Source organism: Rhipicephalus microplus, chromosome X, assembly GCF_043290135.1.
Source record: "Rhipicephalus microplus isolate Deutch F79 chromosome X, USDA_Rmic, whole genome shotgun sequence".
NCBI classification, from domain to species: domain Eukaryota; kingdom Metazoa; phylum Arthropoda; class Arachnida; order Ixodida; family Ixodidae; genus Rhipicephalus; species Rhipicephalus microplus.
Genome location: NC_134710.1, coordinates 185,086,192 through 185,113,962, shown reverse-complemented (window position 1 = coordinate 185,113,962; position 27,771 = coordinate 185,086,192). Strand labels below are relative to the sequence as shown.

At 44.1% G+C, this 27,771-nt stretch overlaps 1 protein-coding gene across 2 annotated transcripts in view; it reads right to left on the bottom strand.

Annotated features, from left to right (window-relative positions):
• Nucleotides 1-27,771, bottom strand: part of LysRS (Lysyl-tRNA synthetase) — a 79,715-nt gene that overhangs the window by 16,835 nt on the left and 35,109 nt on the right. For both annotated transcript variants that reach the window (XM_037428678.2, XM_037428679.2), the window contains 6 exons: nucleotides 21,418-21,543; nucleotides 19,208-19,327; nucleotides 12,337-12,499; nucleotides 3,702-3,875; nucleotides 3,234-3,382; nucleotides 1,393-1,542 (listed from right to left, as the gene is read on the bottom strand). In XM_037428678.2, the coding sequence (XP_037284575.2) occupies nucleotides 1,393-1,542; nucleotides 3,234-3,382; nucleotides 3,702-3,875; nucleotides 12,337-12,499; nucleotides 19,208-19,327; nucleotides 21,418-21,543 (882 nt within the window). The remainder of the gene's footprint in view (nucleotides 1-1,392; nucleotides 1,543-3,233; nucleotides 3,383-3,701; nucleotides 3,876-12,336; nucleotides 12,500-19,207; nucleotides 19,328-21,417; nucleotides 21,544-27,771) is intronic.

Below are 27,771 nucleotides of genomic sequence, written 5' to 3'. Positions count from 1 at the left end.
CCATTCTCCTCCGTCATGGCGCACCTGATGTACTAATAACAGACAGGGAAACTGCGTTTACGGCTGATCTTACTCAGGCAATCTTACATTACAGTCATACAGATCACCAAAGAACAACTGCGTATCATCCGCAGACAAACGGTCTCACGGAACGCTTGAACAAGACCATTGCCGATATGCTCGCTATGTACGTGGCCACAGAACACAAGACCTGGGACTTAATTGTGTTTTACGTGGTCTTCGCCTACAACACCGCGGTGCAGGTGACCACTAAAATGACACCATTTAATCTCGTCCACGGGAGGGATGCCGTTACTACCCTGGACGCCATGCTGCCTAATGTCACCGATGAAAACAACCTAGACGTGGCCGCCTACTTTCAGCGCGCAGAAGAAGCTCGGCAGCTTGCTCGTCTGCGCATAAAAGACCAACAGCGAAACGACGCAAGACGCTACAACCTGCGGAGACGCGATTTAACATACAGGCCAGGTGACAGAGTCTGGGTTTGGACGCCCGTTCGCCGCCGCGGATTAAGCGAAAAACTCATGCGCCGTTATTTCGGCCCATATAAAGTCATCCGTCAAGTGGGTGAAGTGGACTATGAAGTGGTCCCTGATGGGGCTAGCTCATCCCAACGACGCCGCGCACGACAAGAAGTGGTACACATCGCCCGTTTGAAGCCTTATCATGCGCGCTAAAAGACGCTCCCTGTTTGCATCTCTTGTTTTGTTTATGTGTGCATGATTCGTGCTTATTTGCCATTTACCTTCGCACAGGCTGTCCTTTTGTTTTGGTTTTATTTTAAACAAAGCATCGGGTCGATGCTTACGTTGAGGAGGGGAGCAATGCCGCAAAGCGTATTGCGGATAGTGTTGCGCATGCCGATACCGCCGGCACGCGGCCTTATCATGGTCCAGGATGCACTGCGATTCATCTGCGAAGATCGTGGCCCGCATGTCGACCATTCGTTGATAACGAGATAGCGCCAGATGCTACGGCGACTGTATCTCGGATGGTGAACGTGCCTTGCAATCCAGTAGGACATTCTGTTCCCCGACGGCCGTCGAACACGCTGTTCGTCACTCGCTAAGCCGATGTGTCTGCTTTCCTTTAGTGGCCGCAAGTCCACCAAATAAACGGATCTCCTTCTATTTCTACGAGCCTCCCGGTCTCCTGTCTTCGGGCTACCCTCACTCTTACGTGACAATATGACAGTGCACTGCTCAGGTAATTTAAGAATTTTCAAGTATGGTAAAAAATTCCAGAAATATCAAGGGCCTTGAAACTGCATTTTTCAAATTCAAGTGTTTTCGAAGATTTCAAGGACCTGTACGAACCCTGCAAAAAGAGATTGGTAGACTTTGCAAAATGTTTTGTTGCAGGGAGCCTTACCTTGGCTTGTTGCTCAAAACGCTGCCTCTGGATCAGTGGATCATTCAACTCTGTGTATGCATTGACAACTTCTTTGCGAGCTATGAACAGCTCAAAGCGCTCCGTCAAACCACGGACACTGCGATGCCACTTTGACAGAGGGCTCATAATCTGCATTAAAAAAAAAAAAAATCGCTACTGCAGCAAGCACGCTTCACATTTCTTAGAGCCATGATCTCTGCTATATATTGATGACTAGCATTTCAATGATTCCGATACAGTTGCTTGTCAATACAATGTCGTCAGTAAAACTGATAACTTATCAAATGATGATTGATATGTGCGGTTTAACATACCAAAACCACGATATAATTATGAGAAATGCCTTAGTGCAGCGCTCCAGAAATTTCGACCATCTGGGGGTTCTTTAACGTGCACCCAAATCTGAGCATACGGGCCTACAGCATTTTCGCCTTCATCGTGATAATTTATCAGAACTTTGTTCAATCTGAATGTGAATTTTTATACAAGTACAGCCACCAAAGAACCCATTTTTACATAAAAGTGCCACAAGAATGTTAGGATATTACGGCAGTACAAAAAAAGTATTCTAAATAACATACGACAATAATTTTGTGTAACATGAAATCCAGTGACCATATTTTCATTAATTCCAACAAAGTCCTCTTTTCAGTGCCCAAATGTCATGTGTAAAGCCAACAGAAGCGCAAATCCAATGCACAGTGGTAATACGAGTTGAGTAAAGCTCTGCCGCCATGGCCTGCCATGAAAACCACAGCTGCTGAGGTACTTGTGCTCACGGCAGCCACACTTTTTTGTTTGGAACATTGCACACTGAATCAAGAAAAAGGAAGACCTGTATCATAAATTTTGGTCACTTCTATGCATTGGCTTCACTTAGAAGTGCTTCATCTCAGATCTTCCACGTAACATTATAGAAGTGACAGCAGTGCAGATGGTAACTGCAAGAGGCTCCAAAACATATTGCTTAACAGGTCAAAACTTGCTGCAACAGTTCCCTCACTGAAAAAAAAAAAAAAAAAAAAAAGCTTTCATTCGTGGTAAATACACCTGATACTATTTCCAAATTTCAGGTACCTATAGAACATCACGCATTGTGCCACCCTGATTGATCAATTTTCTTTTTTTTTTCTTTGCTTAAAATGTTCTGTTTTTACCTGGAATAATTACTTGATTGCAAAACTATCCCAATCTTTCAAACTAGCTCAACTTAATGCTTCCCATTAGTGTTCTCTTAAGATCACCTTTTACATTAAAGCCACAGACATGGTTGCTTAGAAAGGGTGCTACACACTGTATATAAAGAACTGTAGAATAACATCTTGAATATATCTGTGAAATTGCTGTCCAGCTTTTTATTCGTGAATTTTAAATATGGATGGTAGTTTAATGCAATGTAACTAAGAATTATTTTAGGTCAACCTGCTGAGGAAAGATATTGCTTGCTTTTAAGCCAAAAATTATAAAGATGCAGCGTTACTTTGAAAATATTTTTTTTTTAATTTTCAAAAAGTACATCATGGCAGTGAAAACTCTGCTCCTTCTGATGCAAAATACATAACTACTTTTTAACACATTTCACACAATAGCAGAAAGAAACTGTCGAAGAAAGCACACCAATTCAAATAACCTTGTTTTTACTGCATCTGCCTTATTCTGCTATGACTTCCCTTGATGAATAGACTTTCCATTAAAACCTTGATAACGCAAATTAAAAAAAAATGCCCACGCGTCACTTGTCTTCCATCACTAAATATTATTTTCATGATGCTTTTTGATACACTAGCACTTTACTAGATGTAGGTATGAAAAACACTGACCTCTGGATGATCGCAAAGAAAAGTAGGATTGATAAACTGCTCCTCCAAGAAGTGGCCAACTAGCTTGTCCAAAAGCCGAGCCGCTGTCCTGGGTGCCGGGCACTCCACGTCGTGCTTGATACACAAGTCAGACAATAGGGCCACAGACTCTGCACACGCAGATAGATGTGTCAGAGCCATACTCAACCTATGCGCGGGTGATGGTGCTGGGCAAAACTATACAAAGTAAAGAAGCTCTAATCCCTTAGAAATCCAATGCCTACAATTGTGAATACGTAATATTTATATAGAAGCAAGCTTTTATCAGATTATAACTAAAATTCAAAGCACCTATTTCTTACACAAGCATATATTTTATACAAAAATTTGTGCTCATTAGGTACATCCCAACACATCTATTTTGTGCAACTCATTGCCCCTTTTGTGCTTACATTGGGATATTGAAATGAAGAGAAAAGGAAAACACACCAGGTGTAGCTAGCTTCTCTGGATCAGGAAGTTTGGTGCCCAAAGCCTTCTCCAGGTCTGGAATCATGCGAACCCTTTTGAATGGTGGTGTAAAGTCAATCTCTAAGGCAGGCCCATCGGTTCCCTCTGGGTGGTAGGCGATCTTGTATGAGCCAGTCAAAAACTTCACCATGCCTGCAGTCAGGTGAAACACATGCACACTCCTTTTGTCATTCAAAAGCTAGAAGTACTATAAATGGCTCTGAATTTTTATTATGCTGACATCACATAAAACCATGTTGCTAAAGGGGCCCTGCAACACTCTTTGAGCACGGTCAGCAAAAGACTGCCAATTGGTAGCCCAGGCTCCTGAACACGTGAGCCTAACATTATAGTGCAGCAAGTGGTCTGCAATTTACAATTATTTGTTCAAGTTAGCTAGAAATCGTTCTTTCTTTCTACAAATGACGTCATATATCAAAATGACTGCCATATACCAAATCTTCGCTCTTGTTTCTGCAGCAAAAAAACAGATGAAAAGCTGGGGGGGTGCGAGAATAACATAGAAATTCTTTTTGTAAAATCATACAAATGCACGGTAAGGGGGGGGGGGGGCGAACAAAGGTGCTGCAAATCAGGATTTACCAGGCAGCAACTAACTTTAGAGAAATACTAATTAAAATTAGCCTTAATGATAAAACCATAAATTCAACACAAGGCAAGATTTATTTGCAGACGTAAAAGCTACTAGCAAATACTGTAAATTCCGAGCAAGCGCCCCCCTCCCCCCATCGAAGTCGAAATTGCCGGAAAAGTAAGGGGGGGGGGGGGGCTACTTCAGAGTGGCACCAAAATTGAAGATGGCGGAAAAATTTTCACACCAGGGTGCACGAATAAAAATTTTATTACAGTGAAATTTACTTAGGCCCGGATTCGTTGTAGCTTTTAATCACTTTCAAAACCATGAAAAGACTCCTCCGAGTCAGTTGCAAAAAACAGGTCACAGCATTTCTTTGGAAGTTTGCTGCGGTCTTCTGGCACCACAGCTCGTCGCCGTCCTGTAAGCTATTGAGCACGTTACTAATGCCGCATCCCTTGAAGGACAATGCCACTGTTTTCTTATATAGCAGCCCTTGGGCAACAAAATCGAGCACATGTTGCCGTGACATCTTCAAATTTCCTTTCAGTGTTCCTGCTTCTTCCACACATACTGCTCCCACAAACACCACAAGGTGGACTTGAATGGCTTATTCCAATACACATCAGCAGGCTGCAGGATACTTGTGCATCCCGCAGGCACGTAAAACACGTCAGTGTCGCACTCCTTGAAGACATTTGTGGCGGCTTGTGTTTTATGAATGGGCGCCTAGTCAAACAGTAGTAAGCGTTGCACATCGTTGACGTTTGGGCCCAAGACTCTCGACAGCCATTCTTGCATTTTCTCCGATGTCATCCAACTGTTTTTCGTAGCAATGAGATTAACATTTGCTAAGAATGGCAAAAAAAGTCAGCGTTGTGATAAAACGAACTAGGCAGCAATGTGACCCCTCACCCCAATAAAAAAAAAATAAAAGTCTCAGCTGGTATGTGAAGGCTCTCAGAGGCCCTGGCTAGAATTTTACGCTTTGCTCTTTGAAGATAGTGAAGGCCGGGAGCTTGTGGCCGGTGGTGCAAGCGGCTAGGCAAACCATGAAGTCTTGATGGGCACATCCAGCATTGGCAATCCGTATGGTGCTTTCACCGACCACAATGTTCATCTTGTTGGCGGGGTTGTCTATTCATACCATCGTCTGATCCATGTTGGCTATATTACTTAAAGTGTAGTTGTTGGCGGTCGCAGCGGAACGGGCACACTGGAATGCAGCCAAGCTTCAAAATAGTCAAAAGCGAACCAACTTGCTTCTTTAGGGTTTCTCAAATGAGTAAAGATTTATAATTCGTTCTTCATCACCACTTTTTTGTGGAACATCTGTATCAGACTGAGAAGCACTTTGCATTCTTGTAACAGTTAGTGAGGCAGGTAAGTTTCCAATAGTGAACGCCACATGTAGCACGCTTCACTGCACATCAGTTTATTACCCCTGCTATTAGTATTATTCACCATGCTACAGTAAAACCAGAAAAGCACTTAACTTCCAGAAACACAACGCACCTGCTCACTAAGTGTATCGGTGTACGAGTTTGAATACGGTTGTGCGAATAGTACCGTGTTTACTCGCATAATTTGAAAACTTTTTTTCGGAATTTTGGGGCCCCGAGAAGGGGGTGCACAAATTATGAGGGGATTTCGCGAGCGCATACGAAATATTGTGTCACAGTCCTAACAAGCACAGTATATACATTAAAAAAGAAGAAATATATTGGAGCACAACCGAAGTGTACTTGGTAATTTTCAAAGAATTAGCACGTACTTTAACCAGTCAAATCCAGTGACGCGTGATCTAGCGGGAATCTCTGATCGCGAAGTCCGATTGGAAGTCATCACGGCCCCTGCCACCGCACTCCTGAAGCTCGTCGTCCTCGGTTCTGTCGAGCGCGTTCGAGCACCTCATTTTCTTGAAGCTCTTTCAACCATGCTGGGAGAAACTAGGTCCCACGACACGACGATACAAGAACTTAGCATCTGCAAGCGTGCACTCTTCTGCTTTCTCATGTACTGATCACGCCGGTCGTCACGTTGAAGTACGTCCCCTTGAAGTACGTCCCCTTGAAGTGCTTTGCGGAAGCATGCTTCCCGTTTTCTTTGGTGAAATTTACAACAACAAGCTTCAATTTCGCCATTTATATAATTACTTTAGCACATCGCAAGAAAAACGTCAAAACAGGTCAGCCGGATGGCGAAACCTAAACTTTCCAAATCGACTAAGCGTGTGTGGTGGTGGTAGTGGTTACAAAAGGAAGAAGGCGCCTAATTTCTGCAGCCCCAGTAGGGAGTACAGCGCATCGCCTATTAAACGTGCGTTGCAGTGCAGACGCAGAGAACGAGGAGAACTGTTGGCACGAAAGGCCCTCGCAAGCCTCTGATGCAGAAAGTCGTCCATGCCATGACGCGTGCGTGCATTATCCTCATTATAGCGGTGGTAAAGATTAAGAGATAGGAGGAGGCAAAGGCTCGAGCAGTTCCAGCGACCGGTCAGCAGGTTTGTGTTCGGGTGCAATATTCTAAGGATCAGGGGAAGTCTTTGGAAGAAGGGACTTCGCACTCGCAGCCTGTTTGACTGCGCTCGTCTTCTCGGCGAGGTGCGCACCCGGCCGAAGCATCGAAAGGTCCAACAGTGCGCACGCCGGCGAGCTGGCTCAGGCGGGTCAGGAAACATGAAATGTGCGAGTAATTATTTTTTTTTTGCAAAAAGCTGGCAAAATACTAGGGGTGCGCAAATTATGCTAGAGCACAAATTATGCACGTAAATACGGCACTACTGAAAATTTTGGATATGGTTCAAATATAGAATATGTCAGGATCTTCATCATTAGCCTATTTTATGGCCCCTGCAGGATCGCTTTTCCAGCGATATCCAACTTGCCCTGTCCTGTGCTAGCTGGTTCCATCTAACGCATGCAAATGTCTCAATTTCATTTGTCCTCCCAACTCTTTGCTATCCTTAGACACATGTCCATCATTAAGAGTTAAGAGACGCATGTCCATCATGTCCATCAAAAGAGAACTAATACCTTTTCATTACTGTTATAAGGTAACTTATTGTATTTAAATGATTGTAGGTCCCCAAACCCATTTTATCAAAATTTCAAATCCGAAGTTCGTACCACTCATTACGGCTGGACAAACGAGGGATTAAGGACACTGTGGCATGGTCAAGACATTGTTTGCATTCCGGCTCTACCTGTAACATATGCCATATTTTTGCACATATAGCACACACTCTGAGCAACGATTTGTGAAATTAAAACAAAACATTATCCCCATGTCTTGCCACAAAGCTAGCTTCCCTGCAGAGATGCAAAGCACTGCCGTGAAGCCACTTTTGCCCACCGTAATTTCCGTTTTTTGTCTAGACTTCACAAAACATGTTATGGAGCTAGTTGGCAATGCATTCTTACTTAAAATATTCAAGCACTACATTTTATTAGGACAAGACTGAGAAGCGCGAGATAGGTCAGGTGCTCACTAGAACTATGGAGTCAGTCAACCCAGCGACTACGTAAATAAATTTCCTTTATGAATGTGCTCACATGTCTTTTTTTTCCTAGAATTTGTGAGGTCGACCTACATTCAAGTCGACCTACAATCGTGTAAGTGTAGTAATCAAACTGCATGTCATTAAGCTGCATGCCTTTATAAACTAAGTTTAGCAATACACTAATTACAAATTACTGGACAGAAAAATTAAGTAGTTTATATGATCATGGGGTGAACACTCTTTATGCGCTGTAACAAAGCGTCTGAAGGCAAAAAATACCCTCCCCCCTATGCAATTCGATACTCACACACTGACTTTTACTTTTCCAAGCATCTAAACAATATTTACGTATCATTCTTAACAGTTACTTTATTATATCTGATTATAGAATGTGAAAGTGCAAGATATGCTGGATAAAAAAGCTTGATAAGACAGATGCTTGGGCTAGTTGGTGATTGGGAATCAACATATTCGCACAGTGCAAGACTATGAGTAGTTATGACATAACTACAGAAGAAAAGTTTTCTGGAAAACCAAAAAAAGATCACTTGTCGTCCAGAAAAGAGCGTGACGATTTCCGCATTATGAAGCACCCCTGATTCTCGCTTTGGTTGCAATTAGCTATTCATGCTTGTTATCTGTGCGTTCTTCAAAGAACACAAAATATGGCTACCTCTTATGCAGTCACTTCTCCCATGTGGACAGCAAGGCAGCGGCGGTATTTTGTTGTTAAAATTGTTATTGATGGTTTATTTTGATGCTTCAGTGGTGGCTTGCTGCAATGTTGGTAACTTGCTGCGATGTGAAAGTGCGTCGTAACGTCGTAGCACACGCTCCTGGGCACTCCTTGAGATCACAGTAGATACCACTGTTGTGGTTAAACGATTGTGAGAAAAGAAAGCCATGAAACTCTTTTACAGATTGCGCGAGGACAGCTTGCAGAAGTCAACGCCATCAATTAGCGAAAATGAATGAAGTGAAACAAAGAAGCTGCTACCAAACAGTGTATGCACATGTCAAGTGCGAAAGGCTAAGTGACCCAACATTCCTTTTTACACTACCGCATTTTTCACTCATACTGAAAAAGATTTCATAAAATTTGCCCCACATAATAAACGCACCCCCTACTTTGATTTTTTGGGAAACAAAGTGCATTCATTACATGAGTATATATGGTATGTACATTTAACCTTAAAAGTGAGCCTACGAGGCAGTGCGGTTTTTCCCTGGATAGGCGTTTCATGGCCTTGTGGCGCCATGTTTTAGTGAAGCCTACTTTTCAGGTGGGTTACTGCTACTGTATTTACAGTGAAACCTTGTTAAACCGTAGTTGGCAGGAGCTCGGAAAAAGTATGTACTAAACGGTAGTACTGCTTAACCGAAATAGCGTCAGGTCGCTCACTTACCTGTCAAAAAAAGAAACCTCCAGGGAGTGCGATGAAAGAACAAAAAACGTGCAGTAATTTATTAACTTCGCGTGACAAAGTCTGTAATCTTCATTTGACGACGCGGCGGCCTAGCAGCAACGACAGCGGCCTCAAACTCACTTATGCTGTGAGCCAGCTTTTCCGCCAGCCCCCTCTTCTTGGCAAATACCCGCATGACGCTGGCGCAATGTGCAGCTTCAGCTACCGTCGGACCTGGATCACCCGTGTTGTCGCTTTCCATGTCGTCCTCATCACTATCATTTGGCGACACTTCGACAACCGAGGCAACAATGGCTTCATCGGACATGTCCGGAGATGTCTGTTTACGCAAAACGCTAGTCATGTTTACGCAAAACGCCACTGATATTCTGTCTTTTGCATGCTTGCCACCGGTGCACGTCTCGCCTTTGAACGCGAGCGTTTTGTCTGGTAGCAGCTTAAAGAATAGCGCCGATTCATCCATATTAAAGATGTCATTAGGTGCATAGTCTTCCAAGATGTTCTTCAGCTGACCATTTGGCCACTGCTCCGCGCCATCCACATCAGCAGCAGCACCTTCTCCCGAAACAGTCCTCGTGGTAATACCGTGCCTCGCCTTAACTTTGGCCAGCCAGCCATTGCTGCACACGAAGTCGTCATGATTGAGCTGGGAGGCAAAAACCAGGGCCTTCTCCACTAGCAGGGGTCCGCTGATAGGCAGATTTTTTGACCGTGCAGCTTTTAGCCACTTCACCAGCACCTCCTCTACATCCGAAAACGCCGAACCGCGCAGTCGGCACCTATTCGTAGTTGCAGCAGCAGTGCCAAGTATTTTCTGTCTGGAATTCCAAATTCCACACCCAGTGGTTAACCGCAGGTCCTTTACGCGTGCCAGCGCCGATTTTTTCGTACCACTTTCAATAGCACGAATTATGTCCAATTTCTCCTCTATTTTCAGCACTCGATGCTTTTGTCCCAGCTTCGGCATGACGCAAGTACGAAGCAGCACAAGCACACATACACAACACGTGAAAAACGATGCGAGAGCTGTACGGCACGGATCAACCAGAGAACACTTATGCACGGCGCCAAAGGAACAAAGAAAGCAAAGCAAGCATACACCGTGTTTGCGTGTTTGTGCAAAGCGCCATCGCGTGGACAACACCAGAAGCCTAGCCGGTCGAGTGCTTCTTGTTGAAGAAAAATCCAAGAGATGGCGCTCACCAACACAGCCGCCATCATCATCAAACAAACAAGCGAGGCGTCTTTCGATCTCTGGGGCTTGCTGTTCTGTCGGGACGCCCAGTGGGGGAGGACATGCCGCGGCGAGTGCGCAACGAAAATTGGAAAAACTACTTATTAACCGATACATACGCGATAAGCTGGTACGGCTTATGCAGATACAAAATGCATTATGTTCAATGGCCACCGAGTCGGGGATTTGACTTCACTACTTTTAAAACGAAACTACTGCTTACGCGGGTACGGTTTAACGAGGTTTCACTGTATTCGAATTTAGGCCGATAGCCTTTTTTTTTTCAAGTTTTTTTTTTATCAAACTCCGAGGATTTTGAAAAACTGCCATTTTTCATTGAGAAAAGTGGTGCACAACTAGCGCCACCTAGATAGTATCTGGTGGGGGCATTTTTTTTTTTTTCTTCAATGATATGGACTTTGGAGGGTTGGGTGAGAATCGTGGTCAGCCTAGATTCGAGTAAATCTGATAAACTACATCCATTCATTTTTTTTCAGGCACTTATATTCACACAAATATTTATAACGGCTGAATATTCAAATTTAAACAAACATCAGTCTTTCTAAACAAATATTTGCCCGAAGCAGATTATTAAGAAAAAGTAAATTATGCATTTTTCTATTTGCATACACTTCAAATAAGGAAAATACACTAGACTCTCATTAAACGAAATGTGAAGGGACCAATAGAGTAGTATATTCCGTTTAACTGGAGTTCTGTTTACTGAGAAATGAACAGGGGTGCAGAATGCAAGAATGAAACCAATCTTGCCAGAAGCACTTGTTCCATTTAGGCAATAATTCCATCTACTGAGAGTCTACTCTATTCTATTCGTATTTACCATTTTGAATATACAGAAATGCCTGTATTCACACAAGCCTAGCACCTGCTGATGCACATTGCTGCGACCAACAAAAAAATAACTATGACATACTACAGTAAACATTGCACAAGATGGCTAATCGAACGCTTTCTCTTTGTGTCAGAAGAGTCAAGAGAGTCAGAACGTGCACAAAGTTCTGACTCTCTCACATGATTGTTTGAGAGTACATAATAAAAATGCAAAGCAGCATTTTGAAACTATTACTGGCGACACAGCATTAGAGTGGATGCCTAGTCCAGCTTTTCCTGGTGTGCTTATACGTTGTACAAAGCTTGCTTCTCAGTGAAAAGCTGGAGCAGCTTCACTGTAAATTGGTACCGGCTGCTGCATGCACAGATAATACAGTGATTTGTGTGCAGTGCAAGGCCTTCAATGCTATGCTCTAACTGCACGTGGTCACTTGCATGTGCATGTTGTGTGTGTGAAGATTTCTAACGTTCCCGCTCACTCACAACTGCACACAGGTGCAGTGCATATCTCATAGATTGATTTATATGTGGGGTTTAACGTCCCAAAACCACCATATGATTATGAGAGATGCCGTAGTGGAGAACTCCGAAAATTTCGACCACCTGGGGTTCTTTAACGTGCACCCAAATGCATATCTCATAGGGCCAACACAGTGATGGCAATATGTACTTTCTCTTCTGGAAGTGACGAGTTTGGGTTGTTGCCAATGAGAAGCATGTAGTACGTATTCTGTTTTACCACACGTACTGCTTAGTAGATAATTGAAGATGCTTAGTGCTATATGGCAAAACAACTTGCAGTACAGTGTGGCATTGGCCACATCCTGAGTTGCGGGATGCATTTGGAAGTGGTAGGCGTATCAAGCCATGACAGCTTAACTCTATGAGAGTTGGATTTTTATTCCAAATCAGTAAATGATCAGGACAGAAACAGCCATTCTGATCCTTCACACAATGATGAGAATTGGTACTCACACAAGTAAGAGGGGACAAAAAACACTCACCTGATACTAAGGACTCTGTAATGGTCATGACATCATTGTAATCTGCATATGCCATGTAGAACTCGCACGTGGTGAACTCAGGGTTGTGTGTTAGGTCAATGCCCTCATTACGGAATTGCCGGCCTATCTCATACACACGATCAAGACCACCAACAACGAGCATCTGAAATTGGCAAAACATCAAGATTTATACTTAGGCAACTAGAACATACAAGGGACCAAACCCTTGTTATCAAACCAAAACGTTACAAACTACATACAGTGGAACATAGATTATACGACGTTCAGAGGACCACACAACACTGTCGTATAATTGAAAAACTAAGAATATAGGCAGTGACACTCAGCCTTGCACAAAAAATGGGTACAGACTGCCTGAATAAGCCCACAACACGACCTCGTGCTTCTCCAAGGAAGGTAGATTAAATTATTCTTGCCAATAGCAGCATTGCTTAGTTGAGCCAGGTGTGAGCGAATGTATATTCTAAACTTTACAAAATCAAATCCAATGCACACATTTCCACCGATAAATTGAGTCTGAAAGTACCTTGCACGTGAAAATGAGACGAACACCGCGTTGCCAACAGCCTCCCGTCAGAAGAGTTGATTGATTGATTGATATGTGGGGTTTAACGTCCCAAAACCACTATATGATTATGAGAGACGCCGTAGTGGAGGGCTCCGGAAATTTAGACCACCTGGGGTTCTTTACCGTGCACCCAAATCTGAGCACACGGGCCTACAACATTTCCGCCTCCATCGGAAATGCAGCCGCCGCAGCCGGGATTCGAACCCGCGCCCTGCGGGTCAGCAGCCGAGTACCTTAGCCACTAGACCACCGCGGCGGGGCCCGTCAGAAGAGTTAGACACAGTGTCATTGCTATCACATAATGGCGACAGGTCGCACGCTTACGAGGTTGCGTAGCATGGATTGCGTAAAAATGCCTTCGTGATCGACTAAGCTGTGCGCATTGTAATTTGTTGCCCCGTGAAGTGCAACTAGTGATGCAAATAAGTTCTGCGGAAAACTGGAAGGTGGGGGAAGGGTTAAGAAATGAAAAAAAAAAAAAAAAAAACACAATCGCCCATTTGTAGCACAAAGCCACAAGGAAATCCATACGAATTTCCTAGTGACTTCGTGCTGCAAACCGGTGGTTGTCTTCTTTCTCTCTCTCTTCTGCAACTGGTTATGTAGCATGAAGCCACAAGAAAATCTATGAAATTTCCTAGTGGCTTCGGGCTTCAAACCCTTTCTCTTCTGCAACTATTGATGTCCCGCTGTTATAATGAACGTTGACGTCAAGTGAATGTTATGTTGCACTGTGAAAATAGCTGAACCGCACCCTTTAGCATGCTTAAGCTTGTGACTGCGAGTGCCACAAACCAAGTTAGGAAATCAGCTGTATGTCGACCAGGAAAAGTTTCAACAGACCGAAAACATGAAAATATCAGAATCACAGAAATGAGCTTTTTGGCCAGCTGAAGCTACGCAGGGCACTCCCTCTAGGTAATGACCCTGTGTACACACGTGATCGTGGGGTATGCAGAAGTACATGAACTGCCAGGAGAATAAATTTTCTATTCTAAAAAGGCATCTAGTTTTCTGAGCATCAACCCTGGGGCACGCAAGTTCATATTTTGCACTTGTGAGTATCTCGTCAACGTTCGATGCGAGTAAAAGTGGTTTTTTTACTTTGCATAGAACTTTGGATCATAAGATGCGAGGTCAGCGTAAAACTGCATCGTATAAACAAGGTTTTTAATACAATATCTCTATGGGGATTTTGCTGGGACCAAACCAATCCGTCGTAAAAAGCGGGTCATTGCGAAACCGGGGCACGTATAATCGAAGTTACACTGTGCTTGCAGACATCTTAAACAATGCAGCCTCAGACATAGAGATTGCATCCATGGGCAAAGCACCAGCAATTACCGAAAGTGTGTGATTGTGCCGCAGAACAGATGCGGATAAAAAACTGAATGGGACATGTGCATAGTATCTGTGTTTTAATGTCTGATTCTTCATCCACATCTGATAAGTGTACAGCACCATGTTTGTAATGCTTCACAAACTTGCCTAGCTAGCTGTGTTGACAAACTAGATTTGTGGAACCCAACATATAACTGGCAGCACTGATGCAGTCGGTACTTTGCGACAATGCATGTTGGGCTGCCTGATGAGCGAATGTAAAATTATCCTGCAGTCTCAATTATCACAGTATATTTCAAGTAGATATGTTACTTTCATGAAACACGTAGAGAAAAATTATTTAAGCAAATTTTACATAGCACTGGCACTTGGAAAAGCAACAAGATAATTTTACTACTGCAGTTCATTTTTAAAGGGGCCTGACAACACTTTTCCAAGTAGCCATGCATTCGATTCACTAAAGGAGCTTATTGCCTCATGATTTCACTGACACAAGAACGTTTAGAATAGGTTGAGTATGAGAGGAGTTATAAAGATTTGTTGCATGTTGCAATTATATTCTCGCTTCACTCGCGTTGACGAAAGCGCTGGAAGCTAAGCAGGGAGGGATGGCACGGGGGAGAAAATTCGTCATGCGCACTTCATGACCTTGAGCACATTTTTCTTTTTTTCTTCAAATGTGCTCAGTGTGATCACGCGTGCACATGTGAACAAGTCACGGCCTCCCGCAGTGGCCTCTGTAACTACCGAGCCCGCCATGCTCAAATCAGCCAATGGCTGTTAGTTGGCCTGCGATACACTGATTTTTGAGTCTGTAACATCATTTTTTGAGAGAAGAGAAAGAGATACTTAGCTGACTTTAAGAATTTATTGTATGTTGCAGGCCACATGCTCTGCTATAAAACAGTGAAAACCCATTAATACGTATCTGCCAGGGACAGCGGCATAACTACGGATTAAAGAGCCACTCACCAGGCCCCATACCGAATTTTAGTTAGACAGTGGAAGTTGCTGGGTGTCCGATATGGAACATTTTGCCACAAAAATGTTTCAAACGGTTCATCACGAGCAGAGAAAACAGGTTTTTTGAAGCGGCGCGATACGAGGATGAGAGGAGGCGAGCTCGAAACCCTTGCCGCTCCTCCGCGTAGCCTTCACAAGCCAAATCTCTTTACCACTCTCTCAGGCATCCGACCAAGAGGTCAGGTGCGCATGATCTGCCCAAACAAGCCCAACCCCCGAGCATGCGAGTGGCGTTGCTTTGTTGACCGGCGTTATTTTGTGGTCTTCTGCCTGTTTCTGCGGGATGGTTTGGAAACGCTGGCTTAGACGCAGTAAAATAGATGAGCACAATGAGTGCGCGATCGCGTAAGAGCGTTCCATTAGCTTCTACGGCTGTCGTCTGCTCGATGCGCTGACCGCTAGAAGACCAATGCATGCGAAAGGCTGGCACTTTAGCCGCGCATCTCGTAGCATTTCACGGGAAAAAATGAAAGAAAAACGCGCACAATTTTTTATTGTGTTTCATTATTCATTTCAAGTTTTATTACTCTTTTAAAGTAACAAATACATAAACTACGCATGTTGTGTTAAATAATTTTGGCCATGTCATGTGGTATACTGTTGACAACGTCAGAGCAGAGTCGTCTACGTAGAGGACCAACGTCATCGCATTTCCGTGTATGTAGGGCCATCGATACGCCCACGTCATGCCCTCATTCTCTAGGCGTGCGCCGGCAGAGGGGAGGGGGAGCAGCGTTCAACTTGAAATTTGACCCATTTCCGCGGCGCGTAGCGTTGCAAATTTCGGCAGACGTGATCATGAACGCCTCGTCTACGCATTGCGCTTGTCAGCTCAAAATTGCCAAACCTGGTGAGTGGCCCTTTAAACATACTATGCATTAACCACCACCAACCAATTTGCATCTCCTGACATGTCCCATCACCACCAACAAAGGATTAAATTCAGTGCCACAGGAAATATTGCCTAAAGTGTTTACTGGAAAGCCGGTCTTTCCTTTCTGCCGAAGTGCAGAAAAGATTCTGCCACTCACATCACCGTTCGATAGCATGCGGAGGCAAAGCCAAGGAGCATTTCGAATCTACTGGTGGGGCTGAGACACACAGCGTGGTACAGCGACAAAACGGACATATTTGGCTGTCCGTGATACAGTTGCTTGTGGTCTGCTTCTAAGCGAAAACTGACGCAGTTTTTTTAAAATGCGATATGGTCGCAGAGAGTCTAATCGTTTACAGCATGGCTAGATGCGTGCAGCGCTACACCTACTCTGCGCACACCATGACTGGCAATCTACTTGCTGTAGGGTAAGCGCACTCCGCTTCAGGCCATAAACAGATGCGGCGAGTAGCCTGCTGGGTTAACGCGGCGACAACGAGCTTTTCGCAAGCGATGCACTATTTGCGATGCTCTAGCTGTCCTAGAGTAGACAAAGGCGTGTTTGGGCTGTCACTCAATCAAAGTGCGCAGTATGGCTACAACAGCGCTACGTTTTCTGAACAGTGTGCGTGTTCCCATAATACAACAAAGTTTCTCAGTCCTCGTGGCCCACAACGCTATCACTTCGCAACCGCAAGCTGCTTGCGCTTCTGTAAAGTGGTGCGCGCTTAAACATGGTCCTCCATAGCGAAGCGGCAGCAATGGGTGACCTAGTTTGTTCAGGTAGTCGCCTACTCAAAGCGTGCAGTACGGTTAAAGTGGCGCTACGCCACACGCATGCTTGAGCAGATAGCCGGGGATGCTTACTGTGATAAGGCTTTTTGTTGGTCATACCGGCACATTTATTGGTGGTTGCCACATCGCCTTCATTCTTTCCTATGATTATGAATTGCATGAATTTCAGAATAACTGATCGGCTGATCTCCGCATTTATCAACACGACAGAAAACCATTTGCGGCACATTGTGGCATATGCAAGTTTAGCCACACAGTAAAATTTTCTGGTGCAAAATGTTAGTGCGGTACGCAGTTGGTACGCACGAACCGGTAGGCAAAAGCCGAATACTAAGGCTTAAACAGTCTATGGCTTAAACCTCATTATAACAAAGCCACAAAAGTGCTTTGTTATATCCAAAAACTCGTTATAAATGATTAATTGTAACACTGTATCTATGGCAAAGCTATTGGTCACTTATAACCAATAATTCGTTATATCCGAATTTGTTATCGAGATTTGAGTGTATTTGGCTTGCGTGTTCTCAGGAGCTTCGACTACCAATTAGCAACATTTTGTGACCATGCTTAAAAAATGTTTAAGGACTTTAATTGACAAGTCCTTTTAAGGACTTCTCAATTATAAGCCATAATAATTACGAGGTAGGAAAAATAGGCAGGTGAGTTAATAAAAAATAAGGAACATAAATTTTAAGCCAAACAGTATTTAATACCTTGCTTTCCTGAAAGCATAATAGAAGCACAATACAATGTTGAATTCTAGAGCTGCACGAATAGCAATACTTTGGTCGAGAAGTGAATTTAAATATTAAAGTGTGAGTGCAAATCAGATTCAATATTTTCGAATAGTCGTCAAATATTTAATACTTTTAGAATACTCCAAAGTGAAATCACAGAAAAAAGGTTGAAGAGGATGCCTAGACACACTCTTATGAGATAGGAACCTGGAAGTGTTTCTTTCGGTTAGGTTGGTGAAGTGCTGGAAGGATGGTGTTCCCTGTAGTTGGTTTCATCAGAATGAGGCAATGCAGAGGCCAAACTGTATTTAGTATTTACATAATTTAGTGCATTCAATGTGATGTCGCAACACTTTACATGTGAAAGGAAAAGACGCTACTTCTTCCAGCTCAACTCTTCTTCAATGTCTGTGAAGGCCCAACTGATTTGGCTGGCAAGAGCGTGCTCCCTTCAAACTTGGAATTCATAATCTGCCTTGTAGATGTCAATGTACAAAGACATTTGAAATGTAGGATGCTGAAAACCTTTAACCAGTTTTTTCGAACTTTTTGGCATGAAAGAGCAATAATAAAAGCCTCTACTTCTGCCGCCTAGGTTCACACCAGCACTTTCGCGAGTCGATCGTTCATGGCTGCAGTGGAAACCTAAAGATAGCTTTGCCGCATCACGACAATATAATGAAGTGACGCATATTAAAAACTATGAAGGGGCCGTTGTAATGGCACAGTGCATCTACCCGTTGGAACCAGAATTTTCTTGAGTCAATACATTGACGACCAGAGCGAACTCTGAAACAAAGTTTTGCCACAATCCGAGTGTGTGGTGGGGTGAAGCACATAAAAAATCTGAACAGGCCACTGCCAATTGGACGTTGACTGTATGATCTCACAGTAAACGGAAGTCCTGTTAAATGGAACACATTTTATGGTCCCTTGAGGTTCGCTTGAGGTTCTACTACATATGAGTCAACTGCATTTGTTTTCAAAAAGTTCGAATAGTGAAATTCCAGTGCAAATTAAATGGAATAGCAAACATTATTTAAAAAATATTCGAAAAAGCACCCTTTTGATTTTCTTTTTGACAGAATACCTTCATGCATAACAGAAGTACTATTCAGTTTTTATTAGAAAAACTAGTCATGTATAAATTAACATTGATATACAGGAGGTAGGGTGTGAGAAAATTAGATACAGTTTTCTTGCCCGTGGCTCTTGGAAAATTAAGCAAATACTGTTCTTTCAAAATTCTCTCCGTGCCTTTGGAAACAGAAACTTAGCAAGTATGCGAAATATCAGATACAAAGCGACATAAAAAATTTTTGACAGTCATTTGTTGGTAGTGTTCTATATTGGTAAACTGCCCATCAGTGTCAGCCAACAATGAAAACATTAATAATTCTTGAAAATAAAAAGTGAAGTATTAAACTTGAGAAAAAAATGCAGACATCATCACATCATGACACTATCATGCTATTTTCTTTAGGAAGCACTCCCATGCCTGCATCAACAAACCTTCAGATAGAGTTCTGGAGCCACACGCATGTATAGGTCCATATTCAGCTCATTGTGGTGCGTAATAAAAGGCTTGGCAGTTGCACCACCTGCAATCATGTTCATCATAGGTGTCTCAACCTGCACAGAAAAACATCTAATTTACGAGAGCCAGGTACTGCCGCTTTACAATATTACACATGAAAGTGCAACATGAATTAGTGTGAAACATAAAAGAAAGCCTGTCACACACTTTTTTATACGTCACAATAATGTTTGCTGTTCATATGCTATGTTAATTCATGCTGCAGTTTTGAAACATCAACTTGAACAGCAACCTTTCTGAACATTCCACTAGAATATCAACCCTTGCTTGTTACTCAAGAGAAGAGCTGATGCACTTTGAACAGGATGAAGAATATAGAACATAGGTGCTTGCATACAAGCATCCTTTGTTCTAGCATTCAATGCATGACTGATACGCGCAGTTCGCTCTTCCATGAGAAGTGTCAATCTAAAATTCTCTTTAATTCCATCAATTCCAGAATGCATAATCAAGATACAGGATCATCAATAAGCTTATCACAGCATAATTTCTTTAAAAAGATCAAATGTCCGGGCTAGTCATCCTGTGCTCAGATGACATCACACTTTCATAAAAGCAATAAACAGCGAAGTTTGAAAACTGGGACTGCCTCCATGTGCACATACACAATGCACATACACAATGTTTCACTGATAATGAGATACTAGGCTTGTGCGAATATTCGAATGCTTCAAATATTCGAACGAATAGTAGAGTATCCGAATACGCTTCAATTCTAATTTAAATTATCGAATATTTTGAAGTACTTGACATGAACGAATAAGTGTATACTAAACTGCACGTAACCTACTGTGAAGATGGTTTCACTGCAGTATAGCGATGCTGAGCCGTGAAACCATCTACTCAAAAGAAACTTGCTCTGCCGCAAAGGCCTACTTCAAATTTAAAGGGGCCCTGCAACACTTTTTGAGCACAGTCAGCAAACGCTGCCGATCGGTAGTCGAGGCTACCGAGAACACGTGAGCTAAATATTATAGCGCAGCACGTGACCTGGAATCTACAATAAATTCTAAAAGTCAGATAAAAATTGCTATCTCCTCTCAGCAAATGAGGCCACAATGTCAAAAATTTATTGATTGAAAAATTGAAACTATTGATTTCTATAAATTTCAACTATTAGGCCACTTTTCCGAAATCTCGGAGCTGCAACTTAAGCTTCGCATGAAGGACTTCATATCTCCTATATGGGGTAACTTATCAACTTCAGTAATTAAAAAAAATAATTTACCTATCTTAATTACCATTTCGGATGATGTCTTTAACAATAATAAGATGCCTGCGACTACAAAAATAATTCTCAAGACATCAAACAAATATCTCATTCCGCTTAATTGCTGAAGTTTTTGGACACATTTCTTGATACAACAATACAGTAGAGTCTCGATGATACGATCACGGTTGATGCAAATTTCGCGATGATACAAATTTTATGATTCATTCAGATGAACTACATTATATGTTATACGCCGTGATTCGGTGTCATACAAACGGTTTCCCCAGCCACCGTGAATGATTTCAACGTGTGATTGACGTTCGGAGTGGCACAACGTGGCTTGTCTGTAGGAGGAAAGCCCGTTCACACTTGGTCTCGAAAGACACGTTCACACTTAGCCCCGAAGGGAGTGAATGTGGCAAAACTCACTAGAATTTTCCTCGCTTTTAAGTGACCAGAAAACCATGAAACGAAACCGACGCAAAAAGATTGGTCTGAGACCAATTTTCAGCAAGAAGTACTTGACCCCAATAAAGTTCTTGTTCATATTCATGATCAGATTTAACTTGTTTTTGGTTCATATGAATTCAGGGTGCTACGAATATTTTGCGTGCTCTCTTCAAACTTGTATCGATATTCTGATGTTTCATGTCCCAAAACTACAATATGATCATGAAAGACCATCTGGTGCTCTTTAACGTACATTGACAATGCACAGTACATGGGCCCCTACCATTTTGCCTCCACTGAAATGCGAACGCTTGACCGGATTGAACACACGATTCTTCAAACACCCAGTATAGCACATTATATGCACACACAGGAACAAGTCTCATTCTAAGCACACATAACAAGAATCCAATAAATGTTCAGAATAATCACAGTATGTAAAAAGAATGACATTCAACCCACCTCAAGGAATCCCATGCTGTCAAAAAACTTGCGTATGTAGTTCACCACTTTGGAGCGTGTAATGAATTTTTGCCGTGTGCTCTCATTAAGAATGAGGTCCAGGTACCGTTGCCGAAAACGAGTTTCCTGCATTTATAGCAAGAAAAGAACAGCCATTACTACTACTACTACTACTACTACTACTACTACTACTACTACTACTACTACGTGCTGAGACAATTCATATTACAGAACATACTGCAGAAAATAGCTCAGCCCCACACTTGAAACTTAAAAAACAGATGCATTCCTATGAGGTTCCCAACATAATGATGTAAGAATATGCAGGTCATTACAACTTTACAATGTTAATCGTTTGCACATCAACTATATTTCATAACCAGATCTAGTTTGAATATCACAGTTGCTGCAGTAAGATACTGTACGTTTCCTGAAGACTGAAACTTGACATATATCAATGCTCTGCCGAGTGTCACAGGCAACTTCAAATTTCTGCCAGCTTTAATTTCTGCGCACACAAATTACAATTGTTGACTTTTCTAGCTTTGGTGCACATATAAATTATTTTCATTATTCAATAAGTTAATCATTTTAAAAGTTACAATCAATACAGTTTGATTCATTCACAACTCTACTTCTTACCCCTTTTCTGACCAAGAAAGCAGCATGGAAAGCAAGTGAATAAAACTGTGACTTGGATGAATAAAATGTGCCCTTGAGAGGGCCCTGTAACACTGTTCGGAGTTATACACTCTGTTTGGGACCTTTAGGAAAGCGTCTTGAAAGCTGTGCACAGTGTCACTTGGGGTGCAGCAGGCACACAACGCTGTGAGTCTTGGCAGACAGCCGTGCTTCACTGCTTTGATAGCTATCTTGGCACAAGTGCTTGTGGCCAGCACGTTAGTGCTTTGAACAGGGTTTAAAAATATTGTAGAGGGACAGTATTTTGCGATGCCATCATGAATAAAGGGTAAAACCTGAAGAAAAGTGGCGACGTTTTGCACGTTAGTGAGCGCCTTGATTGCCTGTTGTCCGTACTGGCGGCTAAATGAATGTGTGAGGTGTACGTAATGCAAAATGCTCATTTCATAACAGTCACAGTGAGCTGTCATTCTTTCACACTTAAAATATTATTGATGCGTGCCAACTACCCCTGTACTTGTGCTCAGAGCATTTAGAAATATCGATGGCTTCCTGGCCACACGCTGTGGACATCATGGTGAGTGGCCGGGCCAGGACCTTACCCAGGAATTTTTCTTGGGGGAGGGGGGGTGTTTTTGTGTAGAACAGCTAACTTTGGCAATCAATGGTCAATGTGAAGGCATGTAAATACTTTAATATCACCCAAAAAGTTCAAGCATTACAAAATTTTGGGAGGTGTCATAACCCCCTCAATCCCGCTCTAGTGACGGTCCTAGACCAAGCGATATGCTCGTTTGTTGTGGCTTCCTGCGACGGCAATTTTCAGCCATAGAGTCTTACAAAATTGTCATGGAATCATAATTGCTCATCATGATTACAGTTAAACCTACTTATTACGAACCTCTATATAACGAAATTTTTCTATTCTCCGCTGCTACTCCAAAAAAGCAGATGTATTTGAAACGTCTCTGTAACAAAATAACAGCGGGAGAGATCCTCGATATAACGAATTTACGCCCCGGACAATCTAGGAACTATGCCCGGGATTTGGTCACTTTGGTAAGAGCATGCATCTTCCGCAGTTGCCCCACCGCTGACGAAGCGCAAAGTGGCTGGCGCGCTCGTGGCCCCTGCGACTCCCACGCAAGAGCGAGCGCTCGTTATTGCGCGCACGTGTGGACGAGGCAGGCCTGCACCCCTCGAGCCGGCGTTTCCACCGTCCTTGGTGCTGCGGGCGCATGTGCAGATATGCCCTCCTTCTCCATTCAAACCAGAAACAAACAAAAAAGAAACTACTTTTGGGTTAGCAGTGCCATGCTTTTAGTTAGCGTCACATGCAGTAGACTCTTGTTAAACGAAACCTGAAGGGACCAGGGAAATGTGTTTCATGACAGGAGTTTCGTTTACTGGCAGATGAAAAAGAGTGGAGAGCCCAAGTATGAAACCAATCGTGCTGGAGGCAGTTGTTCTATATAAGCAGCAGTTCTGTTGGTTTGACAGATTTTCATTTACTAATGGCGTATTCGGTTAGGTGAGCTTGAGCGCTCTAGAGTGCTCTGAAAAAGGGCTATGCCTTCGGTTGGTAAAATTAGAGCTCGGACTACCTTCGGTTAATTTTTTCAGAGCATCAGCCTCTGACTCAGAGCGCTCCCGACCACTCCGACTTCGAAGTGAGAGCGTGGCACGATCTGACCGGGAGGACGGATCACGCCACACAAGCTGGCCAATGACGTAGCTGCCGGAAGGCGAACCATGCAGGTGAGGAGTGCGAGCATGCATTTTGGAAGGGGGCATCGCCGGGCTCGTAATTCTTCGTGCACATGCGTTGTTGGTGGTGTTTAGGAGTGTGTGTGGGGCGAGTTCGCATCTACGAAGCCATATATGCACCATGTCAATAACGAGGCGGCTAGCGCGAAGGCGGAGGAAAAATCAATGCTGTCGCTACAGCAGCTCGCAGGCAGCGTCGCGATTTGCCTTGAGGATAGCAGCTCAGACGAGGGCGATCGGCAGATTAGTGTGCTGAGCTCAGAGATCTTTCGCTACACTAGACATGTGCGTGTGAGAGAGAAAAAATATGAGAGGTCAGACATATCAGAGATAATCACTAAGCTGATTGGCACCATTTGTTGCCACGGTGCAAATGCACTGTTTACCTGGCAGTTCCTCGCGCTGGCTGCACGGCAGCGCTACAAGCGCGCTGCTCTGAGATCACCGATGCATTCGGTTGGTACGCTGCCTCTCCCGCTCCGATTGTGAGCCGCCTCTGCATCTGGCTGGCGACTTTGAGCCAGAGGACCAGAGCGGCCAACCGAATACGCGATGAGAGCCTATTGTATGTGGGGCCGCGCTGCATATTGTCACGTACCAACAGCCGTAGAGAAGGGACAGGAACAGCGGGGCAGAAAGACACGAGCGTGTATCATCAAATTGAGGCGCTAACCACACTTCTTCATTATCCTTGCCCTTTTCGGCTCGCTAGGGCTTGCCGGCTCACAACTCTAGGTGGCATTATTTCTCCTCCCATTAGAGCATCGACCCGATGCTCATACACAAGGGGACAGCAGGGTCGATAAGGGAAAAAAAAAAAAAAAAAAGAAACGGTAGCTATAGTGCACAGGGCATATGCAGGTGCAAAAAAAAATTGTCTGAGGTTGGTCATAAGAGAAAAAAAACCATTAACAGAGTTCACAGTTCGTTCGAGACCCAACGGGCAATGTAAAAAAAAAAAAAAAAAAAACGAAAATGTTTGCTGCCCGGGCATAAGACGAGTATCACCGCGTAATATAAGGTTTTAGGCGGACGACATGCACAATCTCTGTTCGTGGCGAGTTGCGCTGTGTCGTTGCCGAGCCTCCGTCTGGAATAACTTCGTAGTTGACCTCGTTCAACCGCCGTAATACTTTGTAGGGTCCGAAGTACTTGCTCAGGAGTTTTTCGCTCAGACCTCGCCGTCTAACAGGAGTCCAAACCCACACTTGGTCGCCAGGTTGGTAGGAGACTTGTCGGTGGTGGATATTGTACCTTCGGGCGTCTTCACATTGCTGCGATCTTATGTGCACGCGAGCTAATTGACGTGCTTCCTCTGCACGCTGAATGTAATCGTCGACATCGGGAGCTAGTAGCTCGTGCTGGTCGATGTCACAAGGAATCATAGCGTCTAGCATGGTTTGCACGTCTCTACCGTAAACGAGGCGGAAGGGTGCGAACCTTGTCGTTTCCTGGGTTGCGGTGTTGTACGCAAACGTTACGTATGGCAGGATTTCGTCCCACGTTTTATGCTGCACATCCACGTACATAGAAATCATCTCCGCCAGCGTTTTGTTCAGCCTTTCTGTTAAGCCGTTACTCTGGGGGTGGTATGCAGTTGTCTTGCGGTGGTTCGTGTAACTGAGCTTGAAGATGTCGTCCAATAGTTTTGCCGTAAACGCTGTCCCTCGGTCAGTGATGATGAATGACGGGGCACCGTGACGAAGCACAATGTGGTGCATGAAAAACTGGGCGACTTCAGATGCTGTACCGCGTGGCAATGGCTTCGTTTCAGCGTAACGCGTCAAGTAATCAGTTGTGACGATGATCCACTTGTTTCCGGAGTGAGACAAAGGAAACGGTCCAAGAAGGTCCATCCCAACTTGGTCAAACGGCGTACGCGGTGGATCGATGGGTTGTAAGAGGCCTGTAGGCTTCACAGGTGGTGACTTGCGACGCTGACATTCGCGGCATCCTTTCACGTAGCGTTTGACACAAGCTGCGAGTTTTGGCCAGAAATATAGCTTTCGAACCCGGTCGAGTGTCCGTGAGTATCCCAGGTGGCCGGATGTCGGCTCATCGTGGCAGGCTAATAGGATGTCATCACGAAGGTCTTGAGGGACGACTAGAAGATAAGATCTGCTGCCAACACCAGTGTTTTTCTTGTATAATATGTCGTGTCGTAAGCAAAATGACGGCAACGTACGGGAAAGGGGACGAGGAACAGACGCGGTGCTGCCTTCTAAATGATCGATGATGGGTCTTAACTCGGGGTCCGCTCGTTGCTTACTGAGGAGGTCCGCCCCACTGAGAGTCCCCAGGAAGGTGCTGTCGTCTTCTACAGCTGTATGGTCGGACTCCAGAGGTGCTCATGATAGCGTGTCGGCGTCTTCATGCTTTCTACCCGACTTGTATACAATGGTGATATCGAACTCCTGAGGTCGCAGACTCCATCGTGCTAATCGCCCAGAGGGGTCTCGGAGGTTAGCCAAGCAACATAAAGCGTGCTGATCACTCACAACTTTGAATGGGCGCCCATATAGATAAGGCCTGAACTTTGTAATCGCCCATATTACCATTACCGCGAGACATTCCTTCTCTGACGTTGAATAGTTGGTTTCGGCACGTGATAGAGTGCGGCTCGCGTAGGCAATCACACGTTCAATCTCATCTTGTGTTTGCAGCAGGATAGCTCCGAGACCAATGTTGCTTGCGTCAGTGCGCACCTCTGTGTCAGCGTCCTCATCGAAATGACCGAGTACAGGAGGGGAAGACAATTGATGTTGCAGTTCCGCAAAGGCAGTCGCTTATTCGTCAGTCCATTGAAATGGGGTGTCGTCACGCGTAAGTCTAATGAGAGGCTCCGCAACCTTAGAGAAGTTTTCAATAAAGCGGCGATAGTATGCGCAGAGCCCCAGAAATCGCCGAAGACTTTTTTTGTCTGTCGGAGCTGGAAAAGAGGCCACAGCGGCAGTCTTCTCGGGATCGGGCCGAACGCCTGCAGCGCTCACAATGTGACCCAGGAACTTCAGTTCATTGTAGCCGAAATGGCACTTCTCTGGCTTGAGGGTAAGGTCAGCGGATCGGATGGCTTCAAAAACACTCCGAATGCGACGAAGGTGCTCGTCAAACGTTTTTGAAAAGACAACGACATCATCTAGATAGACGAGGCAACTTTTCCACTTAAGGTCAGCGAGAACGGTATCCATCATTCGTTTGAATGTGGCCGGAGCGGAACAGAGGCCGAATGGGAGCACTCGGAACTCATACAGGCCGTCAGGAGTTACAAAAGCCGTTTTTTCGCGGTCACGTTCATCGACTCCAATTTGCCAATAACCACTTTTGAGGTCGATTGAGGAAAAGTACTTTGCTCGCCTCAGCCTGTCAAGAGAATCGTCCACTCGAGGCAATGGGTACACGTCTTTCTTTGTGACGTTATTCAGCTTCCTATAATCGACACAAAAGCGAAGTGTACCATCCTTCTTCTTTACAAGGACCACTGGCGATGACCAAGGGCTACTTGATGGCTGTATTACACCGTCTTGAAGCATTTCCTTCACTTGCTTTTGAATCGTGCTTCGTTCGGTTGGTGAAACGCGGTAAGGCTGTTGCCGTATAGGGTGCGCGTCGCCGTAGGTGATAATACGGTGTTTGGTAATCGATGTTTGGCGGATTCTCGATGAACGTGCAAAAGAGGCGTGGAATTCTATCAACAGGTCGTTAAGCCTTCGTTTGTTTTCGTCAGAAAGCGTTGGATTTATGTAGACGCCCCGGAGAGGTGCTTCGGTATTATTGGTTGCCTCGGAAGCAAAACACTCAGTCACATTAGTTACTGGGTAGGCATAGGCGATGACAGTACCAGGGAAAAGGTGTCGGCGCTCGTAGCTGAAGTTCGTAACAAGTACCTCGCAATGGCCATCCTGTAGGTCTACTAGGCTTCGTGCTACGCAGACACTTTGGGAAAAG